General features: G+C 37.7%; 1 protein-coding gene and 1 pseudogene across 2 annotated transcripts; one reads left to right on the top strand and one right to left on the bottom strand.

Annotated features, from left to right (window-relative positions):
* Positions 1-1140: 1140 nt before the first annotated feature.
* On the top strand, positions 1141-23409 carry LOC113176879 (uncharacterized). Of its 2 annotated transcripts, XM_077793057.1 has the most exons (5): positions 1141-1218; positions 11529-11591; positions 15449-15575; positions 15788-15883; positions 22200-23409. In XM_077793057.1, exons 2-5 carry the CDS (start codon positions 11583-11585, stop codon positions 23222-23224), a joined length of 1257 nt encoding a protein of 418 aa, XP_077649183.1. In that variant the 5' UTR covers positions 1141-1218; positions 11529-11582; the 3' UTR covers positions 23225-23409. The 2 variants fall into 2 exon arrangements, with proteins under 2 accessions (XP_077649183.1, XP_077649184.1); XM_077793058.1 differs by lacking the exons at positions 1141-1218; positions 11529-11591; positions 15449-15575; positions 15788-15883 and adding an exon at positions 19626-19680.
* Positions 4514-6684, bottom strand: LOC144250299 (chromobox protein homolog 3-like; annotated as a pseudogene).
* Positions 23410-23519: the final 110 nt, after the last annotated feature.

The following is a 23519-nucleotide window of genomic DNA, read 5'->3' as shown; positions in this document are numbered from 1 at the left end:
AGTGAGCGGGAGGGCAAAAGCAAGAGAAGAAAGAGAGAGCAAGGGAGAGAGACAAAGGGAGAGGAGCAATAGAGAAGGGCCGGGCAGGAGGGAGTTTTTTATAGCCCAAATCTAATGGGGTTTTGGTCTGCAAGCTGCCTTATTGGCATACAGTGATTGGATCATACAGTAATGTCATCTTCTACGCTCAGGCAGATGGGGCAGGGGCTAGATGTGGGTTTCCATTACACCAGACGTGTGAGTGTCCAGTGTTCAGCCTTGAGTGGGGTTCAGTGTTCAGACTTGAGCAAACAGGTGATAAAGGACCAGACAGAGCGGGGATTGAGTGTGTGGGTTATCCTGCAGCTAACATTCCTTCAGCCTGCCCTGCAAACAACATAGTTCAGCCTGTCCTGCACCTAAAAAAAGGGATCACTATTACAGTACTGCACCGTGCCCGAGTACCTCCTAGGCCCACTAGCCTTCCCAGGCATCAGTCACCAGGGAGTGGCAAAGCAGAGGCTAATCTCTTGAGATGACTTCTTTTTTTTGGGGGGGGGGGACGGGAAATTGAACTCAGGACCACTGGACTGGTAAGCCACATCCCCAGCCCTAGTTTGTATTTTATTTAGAGACAGGGTCTCACTGAGTTGCTTAGCGCCTCGCTAAATCGCTGGTGCGAGGTCTGAATTTTGATCCTCCTGCCTCCGCCTCCCAAGCCCTGGGATAACAGGTGGGCGCCCAGCCCCTAGATAACTTTTGAATGGTGCGCCCACAGCCTCTGCCTTGCTCGGAACTACATTTCCCAGAAGGCTCAGCGGTGCGAACTACCTTCCTAGGCAAACTTGCCCTCCTCTTCCTGAGGCTCTCCGGTTCCTACCAATAGTAAGAAAGGGGCGGAAAGTAAAACCCATGTCAAACGCATGGGAGCGGCCTTCTTTGGGAGCCGGGGTTGGAGGCTGATGCAGGACTCAGGCCTTCGCAGTGTGTTTCAATAAAGTGTGCAATCCTTTCTGGTGGCCGCAGCTAATCGCTGATAGGAATCCTGAAACACGGAACCACCTTGTCTACCTCTGGTTGCCTTTCTAACTGTGTTTCCCAGAGCACTACTCAGCATGACCTCCTTCTCGCGGGAATTCAGCCTTAAAGTCACGCGCTGGCGGTTCCCTGGGGGCTTCACCAGCAGCTAATCCAGTGCTGTGGAGTGTTTTACTGCCTGGAAAGCTTGGGAGGCCTGAGGTGAGGATCCCCAGAGGAGGGCGGGGCTGACGCCGAGGCTTGTCTTTGTGCCGCGGAGGAGTTGAGGTTGAAATTGTGTGGTTGTTATTATGTGTGTGGTAGTTTCTGAAGAACGATCGTGTGGTCTTAACAGACTGTTGAGTATTTCCGTCTAAGGGTCACACGGAGTGGAGAACCTGCTGCGTGAGAGACAGACATTAGGACCGCGCGCGGCATTGTGTGCGATCCTGGGCGCTCGTGACTGGCTGGGCGTTTCGGAGTTGTCTCCTCTGTAGTGTATGATTGTGTGACGTTGTGGGCACATGCATCAGAGTACAGGTGGGAATACAGATGCAGACTGTGTGGTTGTAGTTGTGTGTGTGCATGTGGTTAGTGTGTGACTTTGACTGTGACCAGGGTACAGGTGTCTGTGACCGCAGATGTAACTTTGAGCGTCCTCTTGGTAAAAGTTCGGTTGTGCCTGTGGCACCTTTAGAGACTCTGGGTGTGTGGCCTGTGGTTTGGGGAGTGGGTTTCCTGTAACTCAATGGTACCTCAAAGCACTATATTCTAGTTTTAGGACTTAATATGCATGTTATCATGATATCCTTTGTCTTTTATTATATTTATTTATTTGTTCAAATGTTCTTAAGAATATTTCATATTAGATACAATAGTTCATTCAGTTTTTTCTTCTTCTCCTTTTTTTTTTTTTTTTGGCGTGTTGTGTAGTATACTGCATTTATTCATCCCTGCTAATAATGGAGGATATTTGAGCTATTTCTAGTTTTTTTATTTTATAAATAATGCTGCTATTACCATACTCTAGGCCAGAAGCTTGACTCTGGGGATCCAACAACTCAGGTTCTAGCCACACACCCCAAAAAAACAAAGGAAAAGGTAATGGAGAAAATCATGAAAGAACTTTAATCAGTGTAGCTACACTGAGAAGACAACGGGACCGGTGTCCTTTGCCCTGTCTTTAAGGGACTGACAGTGACTTTGACGTTTTATAAAAAAGGTAAATGAGGGCAAGGTTTGAGAGTTAGATAACTGGAGGCTTTTCAACAGTTGACAGAGCATGTGGTCTTGACCAGACATGGTCTGGTCCATCATTATCCCAGGACAAGGCAGAACCTTATCTAAAATATGAAAGTTACTGTTTCACATGGAGGGGAGCTAACTTCAATTCATCACAATATATGTATTGATCAGACCCTGTTTCTGGATCCAAGGTTACCACAAGCAAAGGAGATGGACGTAAAATGGAAACAGAGATGCCAAGTCTTTAATCCTACTTTTAGCCATCCATTGGACATTTGCAGGCAAAAGTAAAGAGTTTAAATCCTTGTTACACTACCACTAACATTCTTTTACATAGGGTACACATGCTTGTTCACCAGAGGAATTGCTTCATCAAACGATATTTTGCACTTTACCAAATGGTGCAAAATATATACCAAAGTGAATGCACACATTTACACTTGCACAGCAATGTTTAAAACATCTTATTGCTCTTTTTTCCCATCAAAACATGATTAAAGCTGTGTTTAAAAACAATTTAAAAAATTTTTATGAGTAGATATATAGTATATTGGGTAAATTTTTAAAAGGAATATTTATTGACCATTGTTCAGCAGTACTTACAATAAAGTAAATAATATACATTTGGTAACATTCTGATTACTACAAAGTTATTTTCTTGGCTTGTATTGAACCAGTAATCCGAATACTGAAAAGACTGAACCTACCTACATGTAAGGAATGATTTGGGATAGAGAAAAAATATGCAAGTCAAAAAAAATATGCAAGTCAAAAAAAAATTTAGATTAAAAATTTTGTCGCTCATTTATGTGAGCAGGTTGTAAATTGCCAGCATCTCTAGTCATCTGATCAGGCTTCCATGAGCCAAATCTAAAACATTCCATGAATTATGATCTTTTATTACACAGATTTCAACTTTAAAAAAGGAATGGCTAATTAAAGGAATCCTTAAAATGTTCGCTTAAGTCTTGGTAATTAAGACAAACTAGGATTTGTCTAGTTTACTTGTCTGGGTGCCCAAGTTGTTGAGTAATAGTATTTTTTCCTTTCAAGAATTTTGCAAATAAAACTGTTGCATTTATGTTACTTTAGATGTATATTTAACATGGCTTTTTCTTTTCTTTTTTTAATGTTTAATTTAGTTCTTTCCTCTTTTTTTGGTACCAGGGATTGAACTTGGGGGCACTCAACCACTGAACCACATCTCCAGCCCTTTTTTTTTTTTTTTTTTTTTGTATTTATTTAAAGACAGGGTCTCACTGAGTTACTAAGCACCTCGCCTTTGCTAAGGTTGGCTTTGAACTCGAGATCCTCTTGACTCAGCCTCTGGAGCTGCTAGGATTACGGGTGAGTGCCACCATGCCTGGCTTATGCCACCATGCCTGGCTTGTGCCATCACACCTGGCTTATTTATTTTCCTTTTTTTATTGGCACATTATAATTATACATAACAGCTGGATTTTTAAAATTTGTTCTAATTAGTTACAGATGACAGTAGAATGCATTTTGACACATTGTACACAAATGGAGCACAACTTCTCAATCCTCTGGCTGTACATGTTGCAGAGTCACACCAGTAAGTGTAATCATACATATATAGGGTAAAAGTAATGTCTGTCTCATTCTACCATCCTTCCCATCCCCACAGCCCCACCTTGTGGCTGCTTTTAATTATCCAATTTAAACTGTCCAGTTAACTATAGAATCATTTATTTAACCTGAAGTGTTATGGTTTCAGAAAAAATTTCAATTTAACTTGAAGTGACTTATTTCTTAGGTTGCACAGAATGATGAAATCTCAGGAACATGGGTTTACCACCCATGGTTTTTGTTTTGGTGAATGTTTTAAAAAATAAAAACCAACCGTTATGTAAGCATTTTATGTACGCATGTGCATGTGTATACGCACACACACACAAAAACAAAAACCCCAGAATGGTCCTTAGGTATATGAGTTAAAAACAAGTTCTGAGTAATGACTATGGAAAATTTCCCCAACTTTTAGAAAAGCATAGGAAATATACCATCATATCAAATGTTCTTTCCTGATAAAGGATGCAACTAAAGAAAGTTTTTATTTGTTCAAAGTAACTAGTGCTATTGATGCAAAACAAAAAAAATAAAATAAAACCCAACAACTGCCCCAATACTATTTTCAAAACCAATATATCAAACTTGATTTTCATTAGAATGTAGTTATTTTTCATACTAGTAAAGCAAAACCCCAAACCCATATTTTATGTATTACACATATGAAAAACAATACAAACAATTATTGAGCTTCATCTTCTGGACAAGAATGTCAAGTTAGTCTCTCTTACTAAAAAAGCAATTATAATTTTTTTTTAATTTTAATATTTATTTTTTAGTTTTCGGCAGACACAACATCTTTGTTTGTATGTGGTGCTGAGGATCGAACCCAGGCCGCACACATGCGAGGCGAGCGCACTACCGCTTGAGCCACATCCCCAGTCCCAGCAATTATAATTTGAGGGCGCTTCATATTTGCCTCTTTTGCCAGCACCAGGGCTGTCTCATCTGAATCTTTCCATTTCATGAGAAACATCAGTTCTCCACTGCTATCTGTGGGACCAGTTATTTGCTCAGGATCAAGACCTCCGGCGAAGCCTCTTGGTTTGTCAGTGGCTTCTCTTTTCTTTTTGGCTTGCTATCATCAGATTCATTGTTAGGTAAAGATTTTTTGGGGGGGATGCTGGGGTAGCACGCTCTCCTAGCATGCGTGAGTCACTGGGTTCAATTCTCAGCACCACATAAAAATAAAATAAAGATATTGTGTCCACCTAAAAATCTTAAAAATAAATATTAAAAAAGTTCTTTTTTTGGTACCATTTTTTTCTTTACAAGCTTTTTTTTAATATTTATTTTTTAGTTGTAGTTGGGTACAATACCTTATTTTGTTTATTTATATGTGGTGTTGAGGATTGAACCCAGGACCCTGCATGCTCTGGGCAGGCACTCCACCACTGAGCCAAAACCCCAGCCCCTCTTTACAAGCTTTTTGAGAATTAAAAAATGTGTCAGTTCTGGACGATCTAAATTTTCTTCAGGTTCCCAAGTATTGTCAGCATCTCTAAATCCCTTCCACTTCAGAAAATAATTCCCTCTTTCCATTTATGACACATCAATCTAGTATTTTTCCTATTACAAATTCTTCAGTCTCTGTCAACTTTTTTTACTTTTTCGATTCTGTTTCTTTCCCATTTTTTGCAATGTAGTTTTATTGGAGGCTATTTTTTAAAATGCAGACTTAAAGAGCTATCTTTCACCACCAATGCTCCAGGTCTTGGATCTCTGCACCTCCATATAAATGTTTTTTACATTGGTGCTTAACAATCTCTTAGATCAATGTTAAGAACTTTGCCAAGATCCCACATGGGTCCCTTGTGATGCCTCTTCTGTCGTTTCTGATTTACAATCACTCTTCAGAATTCTGTCACCAGTAGGTTTTTGTTTTTATTTGATACTAAGGAATGAACCCAGGAGCACTTTACCACTGAGCTACATACTCTACATACTCAGCCCTTTTTATTTTTTATAATATTTTTAGTTGTTGATGAATCTTTTATTTTATTTTATATGTGGTGCTGAGAATCGAACCCAGTGCCTCACACATGTTAGGCAAGAGCTCTACCACTGAGCCACAACCTCAGACCATACTCAGCCCTTTTTAAATTTTGAGAAAGGGTCTTGCTAAGTTGCAGATACTAATCTCAAACTTGCAATCCTCCTGCTTCAGCCTGCCAAGTCCTTGGAATTTCAGGTGGATTTCACTGCACCAGGCTTTTTGGGGGGTGAGGTAGTGGGGATTGAAATCAGGGGCACTAGGGCACTGAGCCACATCCTTAGACCTATTTTTTAATATAACTTTTAATAACTTTATTTTATTTATTTATCTTTATGTAGTGCTGAGGATCGAACCCAGAACCACACATGTACTAGGCAAGCACTCTACCACTGAGCTACAACCCCACCCCTATTTTGTATTTTATTTAGAGACAGCATCTCACTGAATTGCTTAATGCCTCACTTTTGCTGACGTTGCTTTGAACTTGAGATTCTCCTGCCTCAGCCTCCCAAGCTGCTGGGACTAGAAGTGTGTGCCATCACGCCCGGCTAGCATTCATTCTTATGCCTGACTTATTTTGCTCTATACTTGTGAAATTCACAAATGTTAAATGTAATTGTACTTATTTCTCATTGCATTTGGGAATATATTGTAATATATTAATTGATTACACTTTTGATGGATATTTTAGTAGTTCTGAATTTGAGACTATTGCCCATTATTTTCCTTCAATGAAAAGTCTACCATGTTTTTGTTGGGCAAATACTTAAAAGTAGAATTGCTAGATTATATGGTGTTCCATTTTATGTTCAACCCAGCAATTTATGAAAGTTCCAGTTGATCCACATACTCTCCATTATTTGGTATTATAATCTTTTATGTATTCTGTTCATTGTGTAGTTAAATTTTATAGTAGTTTTAATTTGCATTTCCTTGATGCATAAATGATGTTCAGCACCTTTCTCTATGTTTATTCGCCACTTGGATCTCCTCTTTTTTGAAGTGACTGTTCAGGTAACCTTGTTCACTTTCTCCTTTTTAATTTTTTTTTTTTAAGTTTTAGGTGGACACAATATCTTTATTTTACATTTATGTGGTGCTGAGGATCGAACCCAGGGCCTGGTGCGTGCTAGGTGAGCGCTCTACCACTAAGCCACAACCCCAGCCCTCCTTTTTAATTTTTAAAATTTAATTTTCAGGGTTGGGGTTGTGGCTCAGCAGTAGAGTGCTCATGTAGCACGTGCGAGGCCCTGGGTTCTATCCTCAGCACCACATATAAATAAATAAATTAAATAAAGATACTGTGTCCAATTACAACTAAAAATAAATATTTAATTAAATTAATTTTTATACTGTGAAAGTGCTATAAAGAATTCCCATGTACTCTTCACCCATCTGCCTACATAGTACAATTGTGAAAACTGAGAAATTTATACTGATGTAAATTTTTTAACTAGTTTATTGAACTTATTCAAATTTTAAATTTTGTTAATTGTACTTTTCTATTCCAGAAACTAATCAAAGGTCTCCTATTGGTTTATTTTGTCTTGTCCATTAGCCTTCCCATATCTCACATAGTTGTTTAGCCCTTATTTCTTTATTTATTTATTTGGTACCAGGAATTGAATCCAAGAGCACTTAACCACTGAGCCACATCCCCAGCCCTTTTTATGTATTTATTTATATTTATTTTGAGACAGGGTCTCACTAAGTCGCTGAGGCTGGCTTTGAACTTGAGATTCTCCTGCCTCAACCTCCCAAACTGCTGGGATTACAGGCACGTGCCACTGCCCCCAGCTAGCCCTTTATATCTGTTATGAAGATGATTTTGAACAATATTGGCCAGTTATTTGATAGACTTTTTTCCTTTCTTTCTTTTGTTTTTAATTACTGCATACTTCAGCTTGTGGCCTGAAAGTCAAAACCCTTTGAAATAAAAACATTTCTGTCCTATAGCTGGCTCCTGAAATCCTGGACATTTTTCGTATTATAGGCAGGTTAAAAAATAAACTATTTTCTTATAAACCTGTTTCCTTTTTGAAGTAATATTTCTTGTTCTGCTTATCACTGGCAATGTTTGCTGGGCTTGTCTACCAACATTTGTTTTTTATCTGTGACATAAAAGATGATCTGAGGATTGGAGTGAAATCTATAAACTGACTAGCCCAGAGTCTCACTCTTGACAGCCACTCAGTTAACAGAAGGAAAATTGCAGTCTTCCATCCAAAAGGCAAAACATTCAATAGATTGTAAGAATAGAAAGTTCTACCTGGTTGAGGTGGCTTGTGCCTGTAATCCCAGCAGCACAAGAGACTGAGGCAGGAGGATCTCAAGCTCAAACCAGCTTTGGCAATTTAGCAAGGCCTTAAGCAACTTAGCAAGGCCTTGTCTCAAAATAAAACATAAAAAGGGGCAGGGGAAGTGGCTCACTGGTTAAGTGCCCCTGAGTTCAATCCCTGGTACCAAAAAAAAAAGAAAGAAAGAAAGAAAGAGAGAGAGAGAGAGAGAGAGAGAGAGAGAGAGAGAGAGAGAGAGAGAGAAAGAAAGAAGAATGAAAAAGAGAGAAAGTTCTAATTTTTAGGGGAAGGCTATACATAAGTATACGTAATTTCTCTTTCAGTTATAAATAACAGAAAAACCAAAATGAAAACACCCTGAATAGTAAAGACTTTAAATATAATACAGGAATTGTTTTCTATTGCTACTACAAATAATTACCAAAACCAATTCCATGGGTCTGAAGTCAGTGGGCACAGCCATTCATCACTTAAGTCTTCTACTCAGGGCCTCCCTACTAAAATCAAGGTATCAGTTGGACTGTCCTCTCATTTGGAGGCTCTTGGGAAGCTTTGTTTGCAAGTTCATCCAGGTTGTTAGAAGAATTTAGGTCCTAGAGGTTCTAGGACCAAGGTTCCATTTCCTTGATATGGTCCCCTTCATCTTTGAGACAACAGCAGATTGAATTGTTTTTGTCCTTCTAATAGAATGCCTTTTTCAATTTAGGCTCATCCTTCATATTTCCTCATGGTTAAACTTAAGAGTATGCATTTTTGGCAAAAAGATCACTGAAATGGTGGTGTTCTTCTCAATGTGTTGTATCAGAGTTATGTGATATTGTATTTTGGTATTAATAGTGTTTCTTGGGGCTGGGGTTGTGTCTCAGCTGTAGAGCGCTTGCCTAGGACATGTAAGGCTCTGGGTTCGATCTTAAGCACCACATAAAAATAAACAAATAAAATAAAGGTATTGTGCCCAACTACAACTAAAAAAATTTTTTAAAAATAGTGTTTCTTTGATCACTTGATAAAATCACTGCTCTTCCCATTGTCTTAAGTAATATCTTGTGGGGAGACAGACACTTCAGGACTGTGCAAAAATCTTATTTCTCATCATGTTTTTGCCCATTAATTTTACCCCCAATTTATGAATCTTATCTATAAGAACATTATGATATTTGACTAATGGTGATTTCTATCCTTCTACATTTAATCTGAATTTTACTGTAAGGAAGGACTATCTATTCCTCATGTATATTTAATTATTTATGGACTCTTGGATATATATTTTATTTTATTCTCTGAGTTTTATTCCATTATTATCATTATTCATTTTGCTGCCCAGAGTTTAGCCCATTTTGGCCTTTAGGAGTTACTTAAGTTTGATCCTGTGTCCTTTCAATGCATTTTTAAAAAATGAGCATTTTCTTACTTTCTAGCACCATTCACTATTCAAAACTTACCTGGTATTTTCCCTCTTCCAGCCCTGAAATCAGCAATTTCTTCATGGACCCCTAATTTCTTTTATCGGAGAATGAATTTATAAACCAAGATCTGGGCATTGGTGTGCCCCTGCTGGATTTCAGTCAGCAGAAAGAGCTTAAAAAAAAAATATATATATATATATATATATATACACACACACACACACACACATATATACATATATATGTATGTATATAAATTTTGCTACATGCATTTATATCTGGTATACATATACATGTGTTTACATATATATGTTTGTACATTATATATGTATTTGTTGTTCTTGTTGTTCTAGAGATTTAAACCTAGAGCACTTTACCACTGATCCCTTTTTATTCTTCTTTTTTGGCTGGTGGAAGGGAAGTTGTACCAGGGATTGAATTCAGAGGCACTCAACCACCTGAGCCACATCCCCAGCCCTTTTTTTGTATTTTATTTAGAGACAGGGTCTCACTGAATTGCTTAGCACCTTGCTTTTGCTGAGGTTGGCTTTGAACTTGTAATCCTTCTGCCTCAGCCTCCTGAGCCTCTAGGATTACAGGCATGTGCCTCCATGCCTGGCTTTGTTGTTCTTTTTGATACAAGTTCTCGCTAAATTGCTTAAGACCTAGTTAAGTTACTGGGGCTGGCCATGATCCTCCTACCTCAGCCTCCTGAGCTTCTGGGATTATAGGCATGTACCACCACACCTGGCTGTTTATATATTTTAAAAATACATATTCGGGCTGGGGATGTGGCTCAAGCCATAGCGCACTCGCCTGGCATGCGTGCGGCCTGGGTTCAATCGTCAGCACCACATACAAACAAAGATGTTGTGTTCGCCAAAAACTAAAAATATTTTAAAAATTCTCTCTCTCTCTTAAAAAAATTTTAAAAAGCCTACAAATTCAAACCCATACCTTCAATTCCAATTTAAAAATCACAGTTTCTGTCAAGAACAGTAAAGTATCTGAAATTTGACCCTGCGTGTCAGCTAACAAGTTAGTATGACACAGTTTCACAGATGTTGGCAGAAGACATGGGACTTTTGGGTCAGCAATATTATTTTGTTTGCTTTTCTGGGTTTCAATTATCGTGTGTTTGTGTGTGTGTGTGTGTGTGTGTGTGTGTGTTTTGCTAGGGATTAAACTCAGGGCTTTGTGCATGCAAGGCAAGCACTCTACCAACTGAGCTGTATCCCTAGCCCTATGGGTTTCAATTATCTTAAATCAAGACCTGTTATCCTGCAAATCCTCTTAAACTATGTAGGATTATTTTTTCTTGTTAGGACTTGGGACCTAGTCATACTAACCAAGCTTACTGAAAACTGTTTTTTTTAATGTGTATTTATTTTTTATTAATTTTTAAATTTGTTTTAATTAGTTACACATGACAGTTGAAAACTGTTGACTTACTTTTAGGAATTACCCATTAACATAGGGTACAAGTAAAATGATACACATACAGGATATATATTATAGCATTGTTTATTATAGTGAAAGACTGGAAATAACCAAAGGATCATTAACTACAGATGAGTTGAAAAATTAAGATATGTTCATTCAATGAAATGCAGTGTGATTATGAAGACAATTACATATCATAATGTGTACTGGTTGGGATTCATTTTAAGATATATGAATTCCAACCAGTAAAAATAGTGATGTCTATAATAGTATGTATAATATTCTATAATTAGAGTAAAAGAATTTTATATCCTTGTATATGTGTATGTTTGCATGTACACAAACATATATTCTTTAGGCCATCTTTATCTTGCTGAAATCCTCCTGTTGTAGTCCAAATAGAACTGTCTTTTGGGAGTTGGGGGTGATAGGAGATTGCCCATTCTTCTCATTGATAGCTCTCAAATATTTGTGTGGGGTGAATAGAGGGGAGATTTTCATTCTGGGAGCTTTGAGGCAAGTGGGATCTCATATCTCTCCTTTTGCCTTTCCCAGCTCTACCGCTTTCCAAAAGAGGAACCCAGAGGTCTTTCAACAAATATCAAAGCCATGGCTCAGGTGAGATGCTATTTCCTGTTGCTCAGATAGAAACATTTTTACCTCTAGCACAGAGGAACATTTGCTTTCTCATCTTGGTGCTTTTTATTTAAAAAAAAAACAAACTCCTTTTAGACAGTCTAATTGTAAGTAGTGCCAAAGTGTTCTTACTCTTCTGTAAAAGAAAGGGTATTTAGTAGGCCAGTTTAAAATTTTTTCCATTGTTGGTAATAGTTATAGAAAAAAGAAGTGGCTACATAATCTTATTTAATTTTTATACTCTTAAGTTGTAGATAACAGTTAGGCATCCATATTTCTCTAAAGAACTTTTAATCAGAATTTTTAAAAAATTTTTTTAATATTTATTTTTTAGTTATAAGTGAACACAATGTCTTTATTTTACTTTATACGATGCTGAGGATTGAACCCAGTGCCTCATGCATGCCAGGCGAGCTCTCTACCTCTGAGCCACAACCCCAGCCCCTTAAACAGAATTTTAAAATGAAATTTTCATCAGAAAATGGTTTATCAATCATTCTTTTTATAGTTTGAGCTGTAGATGGACACAGTATTTTTATTTTTTATTTATTCATTTTTATGTGGTGCTGAAGATCGAACCCAGGGCCTCACACTGTGTGGGAAGTGCACAACCCCAACTCCTCATCATTTTTTTAGTTGAAAAATTATTTAATGTAAAAACAGTCTGACTGGGTTGGTTGGGGTTGTGGCTCAGCTGTAGAGCGCTCGCCCAGCACACGCGAGGCTCTGGGTTTAAACCTTAGCACCACAAAAAAATAAAATAAAGATATTGTGTCCATCTACAACTAAAAAATAAATATTAAAAAATAAAAAAAAAACAGTCTGACCCAAAGCCAGGCACAGTAGTAAGTGCTTGTAGTTCCAGCTACTTGGGAGGCTGAGGGAGGAAGATCACTTTAGAATAGGAGTTCAAGATTAGTCTGGGAAACATAGTGAAATCCTGTCTCTTTAACAACAACAAAAGTCTGACCTAGATCAGGTTTAATGTTTTTTACATTGGTTACCAGTTTCCCCTTTCAGGACCTGAGCTCCATTTCCTCCTAAACAATCCAGTACCCTTTATAGTTGCCTCCATTTGCTGGGGTGGGAGTGGGTGGCGGGGCCAGGTAATAGGATTAAACTCAGGGGCACTCGATCACTGAGCCACATCCCCAGCCCAATTTTATATTTTAAAATTTAGAGACAGGGTCTCACTGACTTGCTTAGTGCCTCGCTTTTGCTGAGGCTGGCTTTGAACTCGTGATCCTCCTACCTCCAAATCTTCTGGGATTACAGGTATGCACTACTGTACCTGGGTACAGTTTCCCCCTTTTTAAAACAATGTTTACATGCTCCCTTACTAAGTGCTCCAGCATTTCCTATCTCCAACTTCTTCCACAAATCCTGATAGTACAGAAATATGTTCCTCATATTGAATTAATCTAATTTGCCTGGACATTTGAATGGGAAAGAAGTGAGTAACTAGGGCACATAGAGAGAAGCACTAATTATCTCCACAAACCTTGGTTTTCCAGTAAGAATTTTTGTAATGGTTTTGTTCAACTTCAGTCTTAGTACATGGCAAGTTCTCCTGGTTTATGAGATTTTTAGGTTTGGGAAAATAACTGCTGATTGATTAAAGCTCTAATACTCCAGTATGCATCCATGAGATACTGATATCAAGTGGGACATGGTAGCACATGGTTGTTATCCCAGCTACTTGGGAGGTAGAAACAAGAGGATCACAATTTCAAGGCCAGCCTCAGCAACTTAGCAAACCCTGTTTCAAAATAAAAAATAAAAAGGGCTGAGAATGTAGCTCAGTGGTTTAGCGCCTCTGAGTCAGTCCCCAATACTGGAGGGAAAAATCGATAATACCATTATGTTAATATGGATCATCCACCATCATTTTTCTATAACTCAGGAACAAGAGGGACTTAAAATTGGACAGTGGATGGTTAATATCGAGCCATTGTCAAGGAGGTCTTTAAAGATCACTTCTGGCCTAATTTTTTAATTGAAGGCAAAAAAAGTTAACATTTATATCCTTACAATAGAATGTTAATCAGTGAGTAATAAATATACTTATAAAATATTTTTAAAGCCATTTACATATGTTTTCAAGTGAAGTAAAACTCTTCCAGTCCTGCCCCATCTGCATTTAACTTTTTGTTTGTTTATTTGGTTTTTTTGGTATGAGAGATTGAATCCAGGGCGCTTACCCACAGAGCCACATCCCCAGCCCTTTTTAATATATTATTTAGAGACAGGGTCTTGCTAAGTTGCTTAGGGCCTCACTAAGTTGCTGAGACTGGCTTTGAACTTGAGATCCTCCTGCCTCAGCCTCCCGAGCCACTGGGATTACAGACATGTATCACTGTGCCCAACTTCAACTCTTGAATATGGTTTAATTGCTGTCTTTTGATAAATTTGTTATATTAATGATCCCTCGATTCACTTCAAAATAAAAAGGGACATCATATTCCCATATTTTACTTTTCATTTTTCCTGACTCTGTTAAGAAAAAACAGAGTCAGGAAAAAAGCCTGACTTTATTTAAAGCCATGATAACATTACATGTAATGTTATCATGGCCTTAAATATCATTCTTACTGGGCATAGTGGCACATGCCTGTAATCCCAGTGGCTCTGGAGGCTGAGGCAGGAGGATCACAAGTTCAAAGCCAGCCTTAGCAACTTAGTGAGACCCTAAGGAATTTAGTAAGACCCTATCTCAGAATAAAAAATAAAAAAGGTTGGGGATGTGGCTCAGTGGTAGAGTGTCCCTGAGTTCAATCTCTGGTACCAAAAAAGAAAAAATTATTCTCTATCAAGCCATCTTATGGCTTTATTCTAATATACTCTTTCATTTTCCCTGGGGTTAATTGTTTCTTCTACTACTTGTTTAGTTGTTTGTGTTATAGCTAAGAGTTCTCAGTATTGTTGCCACATGCCACAGTCAATAAGTTTTCTATCAGGAACACATCAGTTCCCTTTGAACATAGAAACTTCCTTCCTATTCCATTGTCTCCTACTCCCATCTGATCTGGTTATTCTCTAGACCTGTGACATAGCTTTCCTAAGACTTTCCTTTTATCACTTTCCCTGGATCCCCCCCACCCCACCCCATACACTCTGTCTAGTGTTCTTTACCTGTTTCCTGAATCCCATGTCATCTTTTTCAGGTTGACTCCCTCATTTGGGTGGAATATATCCTCCAGTAGTTTTCCTAGGAAATTGTATTTGAGTCCTTGTATCTCTAGAAATGTCATTTTTAAATACTCAGAACACAGTAGAGAGTTTGGTTTTAGAATTCTAGGTCAGAATTCATTTTCTCCCCCAGGATATTGAAGAATTGTTCTTATTATTTCTTGCTTTTAGAGTGTTCTTGAGAATTCCATTGGCCCTCTGATTCTTGATGCCTTTTATATGACCTGCTATCCTTTGGATGCTTTTAATGTTCTGTCTTTATCCCTTATTCTGAAATTTTACTCTTATCTATTTGAGAGAAGGGGAAAAAAAAGATCACATAGTATTCATGATTTATTGTATGTCAGGTATCATGCAAGGCATTGTGAACACAACTCCATTAATTACAATACTCATCTTGGCTGGATTTTTGTACCTTCCCACCCTTGTTCAGATGATAAAAATATCCCACTAAACAGAGAGTTTTGTCTGGAGAAAATAGAATGACATGGAAGCACAATGATCCTGTTGTGCTCATTTTTTACAGTCCTCTATATGCATCCCAGACATTCATATGCTCACTGTATTTCACTTCTGCTACCTTAATCTTTTTCTCCTACACAAAACATTTCTTTTTATTAATCAAGTCATATACATGGTTGTTGTTCCAGGAGTCAGTGATGTTCAGTGATGTATCCATAGACTTCTCTCAGGAGGAGTGGGAATGCCTGACTGATGATCAGAGACATTTATACAGAGATGTGATGTTGGAGAATTACAGCAACCTGGTTTCAATGGGTAAGGACATCTGTCCATAATAATTCAGATTCTGCCCTTGGAAGGTTTGTTTCCTCCAGTATGAAACGTTCTCCTACCTTTCATAGACCAGTTGGAGTCCTACATCCTTTCTTTGATCCTTCCTAAAATGTCATGTCTTTCTACAAGGAGTAGACTTGAAATCTGAGTCAATTCTCATTCTACATTTGTGTCATTACTTCTTTTGTAAGCAGGACATTCCATTTCTAAACCAAATGTGATCTCCTACTTGGAGCAAGGAAAGGAGCCCTGGTTGGTTGACAGAGAGCGGACAAGAGGCCAATGGCCAGGTAAGTGAGGCACAGCAGGTAAAGATCCAGTTGGTTAGTGGAGAGACTGCTTCTTTGACATGCTCTCTGAAAAGCTCCCCTCAAAATCTTTAGTCCAGCTGTGCATAAGCTTTCAAAGAAGTTTACCTTTTCCCCTTACATAACTCACTTTGTCTGCTTTTCTGCTCTTATCTCCTAATTCTAACTAGCCTGTACTCTCTTCCACCCTGTCTAATGATATTCCTTTCTGTCCATATTTTGGATCCAGTTTCTTCCCAGCTTCTCATCCTCTTGTATTTAGTCTTGTAAAAACACCACTGTTTCCTGAAATATATGTTTTCCTACATTGCCAAATGTCACATTCCTCATGACTAAAATACTCAGGGTCACTCCAGGTGAACTGGTCTACGTGAAATAACCACACAATACAGACAAACACCTTTTTCTTTGGGTCTTGTGATGGCTCCTCTGACCTTAAGGGTCCACAGAAAGTGAGAGAGAGAGAGAGAGAGAGAGAGAGAGAGCGAGCGAGCGAGCACATGCTGAACCCTTTTATTGAGAAGAAGCCATTCAAATGAGGCAAGGGGCTAAGTTTCAGGGGGTTGAGTCTAGCTTCCTGACATCTGCTGTCAGCAGGTTGACTGACATCTAGGAAGGCCATGCCCAAAGGCAAAGCAGGAGAAGGAGACACACAAAGGGCGTTTCCGTGGAACATTCTATTCCCAAACAGGGCAAAGGGTTAGTATTACAAAGGAATAGGTGAATTTAGCTCCAGAAGTCACACCTTCTATTTCCTAGGCTGGTACAACGCCTAAGTCACCAGGAAATGTAGTAATCAGTCAGAGCCTCTTGCTTCAGGATGAAGGCGTGGGTCATTCAGAGTGGCTTCCCACAACCAAATACTTATTTTCTTTAACTAATTTTTCATTTTGGATCTAGGAGCTCCAAATCTTTACTGATTCAATCATACTTTTAACCAGTATTTACTGTTGTACTAACATGTGTTGCAAAAGCAGGGGCAGGTTTGTATGTGTTAAGCTCAAGATACTAATTGGATATAGCATAAATGTCATATAGGCAATTTTATACGTAAGTCGAGGTCAAATCAGGTTTGGAGAATTTGGAGAGCCTTCACTATAGAAGTACCCAGCATTGTACTGGATGAGATAACCTAGGGGCATGAGTATGTATTAAAGGCAATGACAGCACCCTTAAGTGCCCCAGTGTCTAGAAGTCTACAGAATACAAAGGTATGGCAAAGAATTGTAGGTTGAGCAGTTGGGGATAGAAGCCAAACTCATGGGAGACAGTGTGCCATAAGGAGTAGATATTTTAATAGTTTCTACATGCATTTTCTCATATAATTCTTGGATATGTGCTCTCTCGCTCCCCTTTTTTTGTGGAGGAGTGGTACTAAGCATTGAACCCAGGGATGCTTAATTACTGAGCACATCCCCAACCTTTTTTTTTATTATTATTATTAGCTGTAGGTGGACACAATAAATTTATTTTATTTATTTTTATATGGTGCTGAGGATGGAACCCAATGCCTCACACATGCTAGGCAAGTGCTCTATCACTGAGCCACAACTCCAGCCCTCCCAAGCCCTTTTTTATTTTTTATTTTAAGACAGGGTCTGGGTTGCTTAGGGCCTCACTAAGTTGCTGAGACTGGCTTTGAACTTGAGATCCTCTTACTTCAGCCTCCCAAGCTGCTGGTATTGCAGGTGTGCGCCATTATGCTTGGCATTTGTGTCTTTATTTTTGAGACAGAGTCTTACTTTGTTACCTAGGCTGGGTTCAAGTAATCCTCCTTTCAAGTAGTTAGGACTACAGGTAAGTGCCACTAAACTTGGCTTAGTTATTTTTAATACTTTTGTCTTTTAACTAAGTAAAAAAGCAATTTATATACTACTGGTATATTATTAGAGTCTTCTAAATATGACTGTTTGTACCTTTATAGTGAGTTTTGTATTTTCACATTGTGAATGTCCTTTTGTTTCTATTTGGAAAAAAAAAACTCTTGGCATTTCTTTTCTTATTTTTTCTTATTTTTTTATTCTGATTTATTATATATGACAGGAATGCATTGCAATTCATATTACACATATAGAGCCCATTTTTCATATCTCTGGTTGTTTACAAGGTATAGTCACACCATTCATATCTTCATACATATACTTTGGATAATGATGTCTTTCTCATTCCACCATCATTTCTAACCCTATGCCCCCTCTCTTCCCCTCCCACCCCTCTGCCGTATCTAGAATTTGTCTATTCATCCCATGCTCCCCCTCCCTACCCCACTATGAAACAGCCTGATGCTGGTTGTTTTAATGAATCATAATTATAGCCATAATATTTATCAGGTGGTTATTATGTACCCAATATTGTTAAAACACTTCATGAACTAGATTTCTTTTTATTGTCATTTTTTGTTTGTTTGTTTGTTTTTGATAGAGAGAGAGAGAGAGAGAATTTTTTTTTAATATTTATTTTTCAGTTTTTGGTGGACACAACATCTTTATTTTATTTTTATGTGGTGCTGAGGATAGAACCCAGCGCCCTGTGCATGCCAAGGCGAGCTGTTACCAGTTGAGCCACATCCCCAGCCCCTTATTGTCATGTTTGTTGAGATATAATTTACATATGGTACAATTTACCCTACTTAGTTTTATAGTTATATGAATTTTGACAACACAAATATGAAAAATGACAACATTTTTGGATGTGTACAGTACTACAGTCAAGAAACAGAATATGTTACCTTGTTCTCCTTCACTTCCTTCTTTTTAAACAAATAGAGAAATTAATTTTAATATATTTTCATTTAACCCAATGGATTACCAACATAATTTGCTAAGAAAATAATTGTTAGTAAGATATTTCATGTTCATTTTGTTTATCTTAGTAATTCTTTGGAATCTAATGTCTATTTAACACATACCATACCTCAATTTAGACTAGACACATTTCAAATACTCAGTAGCCTCATGTAACCAATGGCTCCTTTCTCCATCTTTTACCTTTTGGTGAGAGATATGCTGTAGACTGCATGATGAGTCCCTTATCACTAACAGACTAGATCACTTGGAAAACAGGACCTCAGACAATGAAGTGTTATTTTTTGTTGAAATCCATCTGAAAGGGACACCAAAGATATGAACTTAGAATATACAAGAGTAAAGCTGGGTGCTTTATTCTTCCCTATAAGACTCTATTAGACTGTGAATTGGTTTCTTCATGCTTTTGGTGGCCTTCTCCTAAAAAATAGCTCTCTCTTATTTCATTTCCTACCTCTCCAAGTCTACAGAAGGAAAGGTGCTTCACAAAATTTGTTGGTTTCCCTCAATCTTACCCTTACCTTTTTAAATACCTTATTAAACAATTTTTACCCTGATTGATCTTTTTCATCCTTGAATCTTGAGTAATGTTTTTTTTTTAATTATAAGAGAGTAAAATATACTCATGTCACAGGCAATGTATATATACATACCAGATTAATTATATATTAAAATATAATGTATAAAATGCTAAAACTTTTAAAGAAAATATTTATGTGACTTTGTGAAGAGAAATGGAAAACAAAAAACTACAAAATAAACAAAAGTCTGAAAACTTAGATATATTTGTGTAAAAATTTATCAAAAAGGCTTGAAAGAGACTTGAATTGTATTACCAGTCATTTTTGTTTATTTAAGATTCTTAGTTGGCATCCATTATTTTTTAGAGCTTGGTATATGTTGTTCCAGGATCTTCTAGCTTTGAGAGTCTGGGTTGAAAAATCTGCTGAGATCCGAATTGATCTTCCCTTATAGGTAATCTGATTTTTCTCTCTTTAGGCCTTTAAAATTCTATCCTTATTTTGTGTGCTAGGCATTTTTATTATAATGTGTCTTGGTGTAAATCTTTTGTAGTTTTGTATTTTGGGTATCCTATAGGCTTCTTGTATTTGATTTTCCAGTTCATTCTTCATGCGTGGGGAATTTTCTGATATTATTTCATTGACGAGATTGTGCATTCCTTTGGTTTGAATCTCTGAACCTTCCTCTCTCCCAATAAATCTTAAATTTGATCTTTTGATGGTATCCCATAATTCTTGGATATTCTATTCATGGTTTCTTACCATCTTCACTGTGAGGTCAATTTATTTTCAAGATTGTATATTTTGTCTTCATTGTCTGAGGTCCTGTCTTCCAAATGATCTAGTCTGTTGGTGATGCTATCTATTGAGTTTTTTAATTGGCTTATTGTTTCTTTCATTTCAAGGGTTTCTGTTTGTTTGTTTGTTTCAGTATCTGTATCTCTTTCTTTTTTTTTTTTTTAATATTTATTTTTTAGTTCTCGGCGGACACAACATCTTTGTTGGTATGTGGTGCTGAGGATCGAACCCGGGCCGCACGCATGCCAGGCGAGCGCGCTACCGCTTGAGCCACATCCCCAGCCCCTGTATCTCTTTCTTGAAGTAATCTCTTGCAACCTGTATCTTCATTGGAGTGATTGATTTTTGCCTGTATCTGCTCACTTAGGTCATTCTTTAATTCTCAAATCATTTCAGTTATTTATATTCTGAACTCCTTCTCTGACATTTCACCTACTGAGCTATCTGTGGATTCTATTGTTGTAGTATCTTGATTTGTTTTGGGCACTTTCCTCCCTTGTTTTTTCATGATGTCTATGTGGTTTGGTTCCTGGTTCTGTGAGGTGGTTTTGTCATTTGGGTCCATTGGGTTTAGTCTGGAGCTTGGACACATGGGGGCCCTGGGTCCTGGATTAACCTAGTGCTGGCTTCCACATGAGTAGGCCTGGGAACCCATAGCATGGGAGTGTTTTTGGAGCCTGGGTACATCTGGGCAGGTCTGAAGTTCTTGTGGGGACAGGCTTGCAACCTGATTATATGGGGATGGGCCTGAGTTATTAGTCTTTGTGGGCCAGCTTGGAGCCTGGGGTCATAGGACTGGTCTGTTGCTGGGGTGGGCCTGGAAGTTGGGTCCACGAGGGTGCTGGCCTGTTTAATTGGTCTGCATAGATTGGCTATCACTTGGACTGGCCTGGAGTCTGGGCCTATGTGAGTCAGCTAGAACCTGGGGCCATAGGAGTTAGTCTGTCAATGATGTGGGCTTAAAGCCTTGTGCCAATTTGGTGCTGGGATTAACTGGGACAGACCTATTGTTACCATCTGCAGTAAAGTCAGATACTCAATTTGTTCCTTCCCTGAAATGTTGTCTCTGTCCTGTTTCACTGCCTGGGCTTTGCAAAAAGGTGACATAGGTAATATAACACCGTCTTCCTACCCTCTTCAGTGTATCTTTTTTCTTATTTCTAAACTCTACTCAGCTATTATAATCTTTCATCTTGATTGCCTAGCAATTGTGAGGGTATTTTCAGACATGTCTAGTTGTTTGAATTGATGTTTCTGCAAAGGGACAAACACCGACAATTTCTATTCTGCTAATAGTTTTTATTGTCTGTTTTAAGGTTTTATTTTAGCTATCATGACTCTAACTTGTAGGTATCTCACATCATTTTTTTCTAATAATTTGCTTTATTTTATCAATACCATGTCTCTTAGTCTTACTGAGAATGTGGTAAAAAGTATTTGTTTCTAATCTGTCCTCTACTTTTATCATGATCAGATTTTTTTTAATTGGATATAATGGACATTTATTGACTACATTCAACAGCAGCAGAATATACATTCTTCTCAAACTCACATTCAATATTCATCAAGATCAAACACACTCTCGGGTATAAAACATACTTTTGACAAATTTAAAAGAACAGAAATCACACAATATCTATTCTCACACTATAAGGGAATTAAGCTAGAAATCAATAACAGAGTGATGGTTGGAGATTAAAAAATGCATTTCTAAGTAATGTACAAGCCAAAGAAGAAATTTCAAGGGACATGATCAGATTTAATACCTTACAACTATCAAAAAAAAGTTTCAGTGTGATACATTGCCATTTGATTTTGTGTTATTTTAAACTCTTTTCCTTATTTAATTGAGAATGTTATTCCACAGTAATATTAATTACCTACTATGTGCCACATATTTGACAGTATTCCTGTGTGATCTTCTTTTTCATTTTTTTAAATTGTTGATAGACCTTTACTTAATTTATTTATTTATATGCAGTGCTGAGAATTGAACCCAGTGCCTCAGTATGCAAGGCAAGCACTCTACCACTGAGTCACATCCCCAGCCCCCTTCCTGTCTTCTTTTCTCATCCATTTTTTTTAAACTTCAGTTTAATTCACTCGTTTTAATTGAAGTTTCATTCTTCCCAAATAATAAAAATGTTGAGTGAGTGCTTTTGTATTTTCTTTCAGTCCTGGAATCAACATGTGAGACCAAGAAGTTATTTCTGAAGAAAGAAATTTATGAAATAGAATCAGCCCAGTGGGAGATAATGGGAAGATTGACAAGACATGACCTTCAGTGCTCTAGTCTCACAGATGATTGGGATTGTAATGGCCAATTTGAGAAACAGCATGGCTCTCAGGACAGGCACTTCAGTGAACTGATAATCACCCATGAAGATGTGCCCACTTTTAGTCAACACCCATCCTTTACATTACAGCAACTTATTGATAATAAAGAAAAATACTGTGCAACAAAAGAATATAGAAAAAATGTTAGACATGACTCTGAATTTACTACACATCAAATAATTCATACCATTGAGAAACCCCATGAGTGTAAGGAGTGTGGCAAGGCCTTTAGACATCCCTCAAGACTTGCTCATCATCAGAAAATTCACACTGGCAAGAAGCCCTTTGAATGTAAAGAATGTGGGAAAACATTTATTTGTGGCTCAGACCTTACTCGACATGACAGGATTCACACTGGTGAGAAACCCTATGAATGTAAGGAATGTGGAAAGGCTTTTAGTAGTGGTTCCAACTTTACTCGACATCACAGAATTCACACTGGAGAGAAGCCTTATGAATGTAAAGAATGTGGGAAAGCCTTTAGCAGTAGTTCAAACTTTACCCAGCATCAGAGAATTCACACCGGAGAGAAACCTTATGAATGTAAGGAATGTGGCAATGCCTTTAGTCAGAGTTCACAACTTATTAAACATCAAAGAATCCACACAGGTGAGAAACCCTATGAATGTAAAGAATGTGAAAAAGCTTTTCGTTCTGGATCTGACCTTACTCGACATCAGAGAATTCATACTGGTGAGAAACCCTATGAATGTAAGATTTGTGGGAAAGCCTACTCGCAGAGTTCACAACTTATTAGTCATCACAGAATTCATGCTGGTGAGAAAACCTGTGAATACAAGGACTGTGGAAAGAACTTTAATTATAGTTCACAACTTATTCAGCATCAAAATCTGTACTGGTGATAAACCAGAATATATAAAATGGGTGGGAAGGTTTTGATTATGGCTCAAAACTTTTTGACTATCAGAGAATTTATCTTTCTGATAACCCTTCCATACATAAGAATGTAGAAACATTTATTTATTAACTACAGCTTATTCAGTCGAAGAAAAATCATGCTGGAGATACATAATATAAATAGAATATATTTTGGAAGCTTTTTAATAAAAATTCATTTTTCATTTGAATTCAGATTATTCAGTCTAGTAAATATTGAAAAAAAATAACACTTGACCTTTCTGATATTCTTATATATCA

The sequence above is a fragment of the Urocitellus parryii genome, chromosome 15 (assembly GCF_045843805.1).
Source record: "Urocitellus parryii isolate mUroPar1 chromosome 15, mUroPar1.hap1, whole genome shotgun sequence".
NCBI lineage: Eukaryota > Metazoa > Chordata > Mammalia > Rodentia > Sciuridae > Urocitellus > Urocitellus parryii.
The sequence above is the reverse complement of the archived record's forward strand: the minus strand, read 5'-3'. Positions and strand labels throughout refer to the sequence as shown.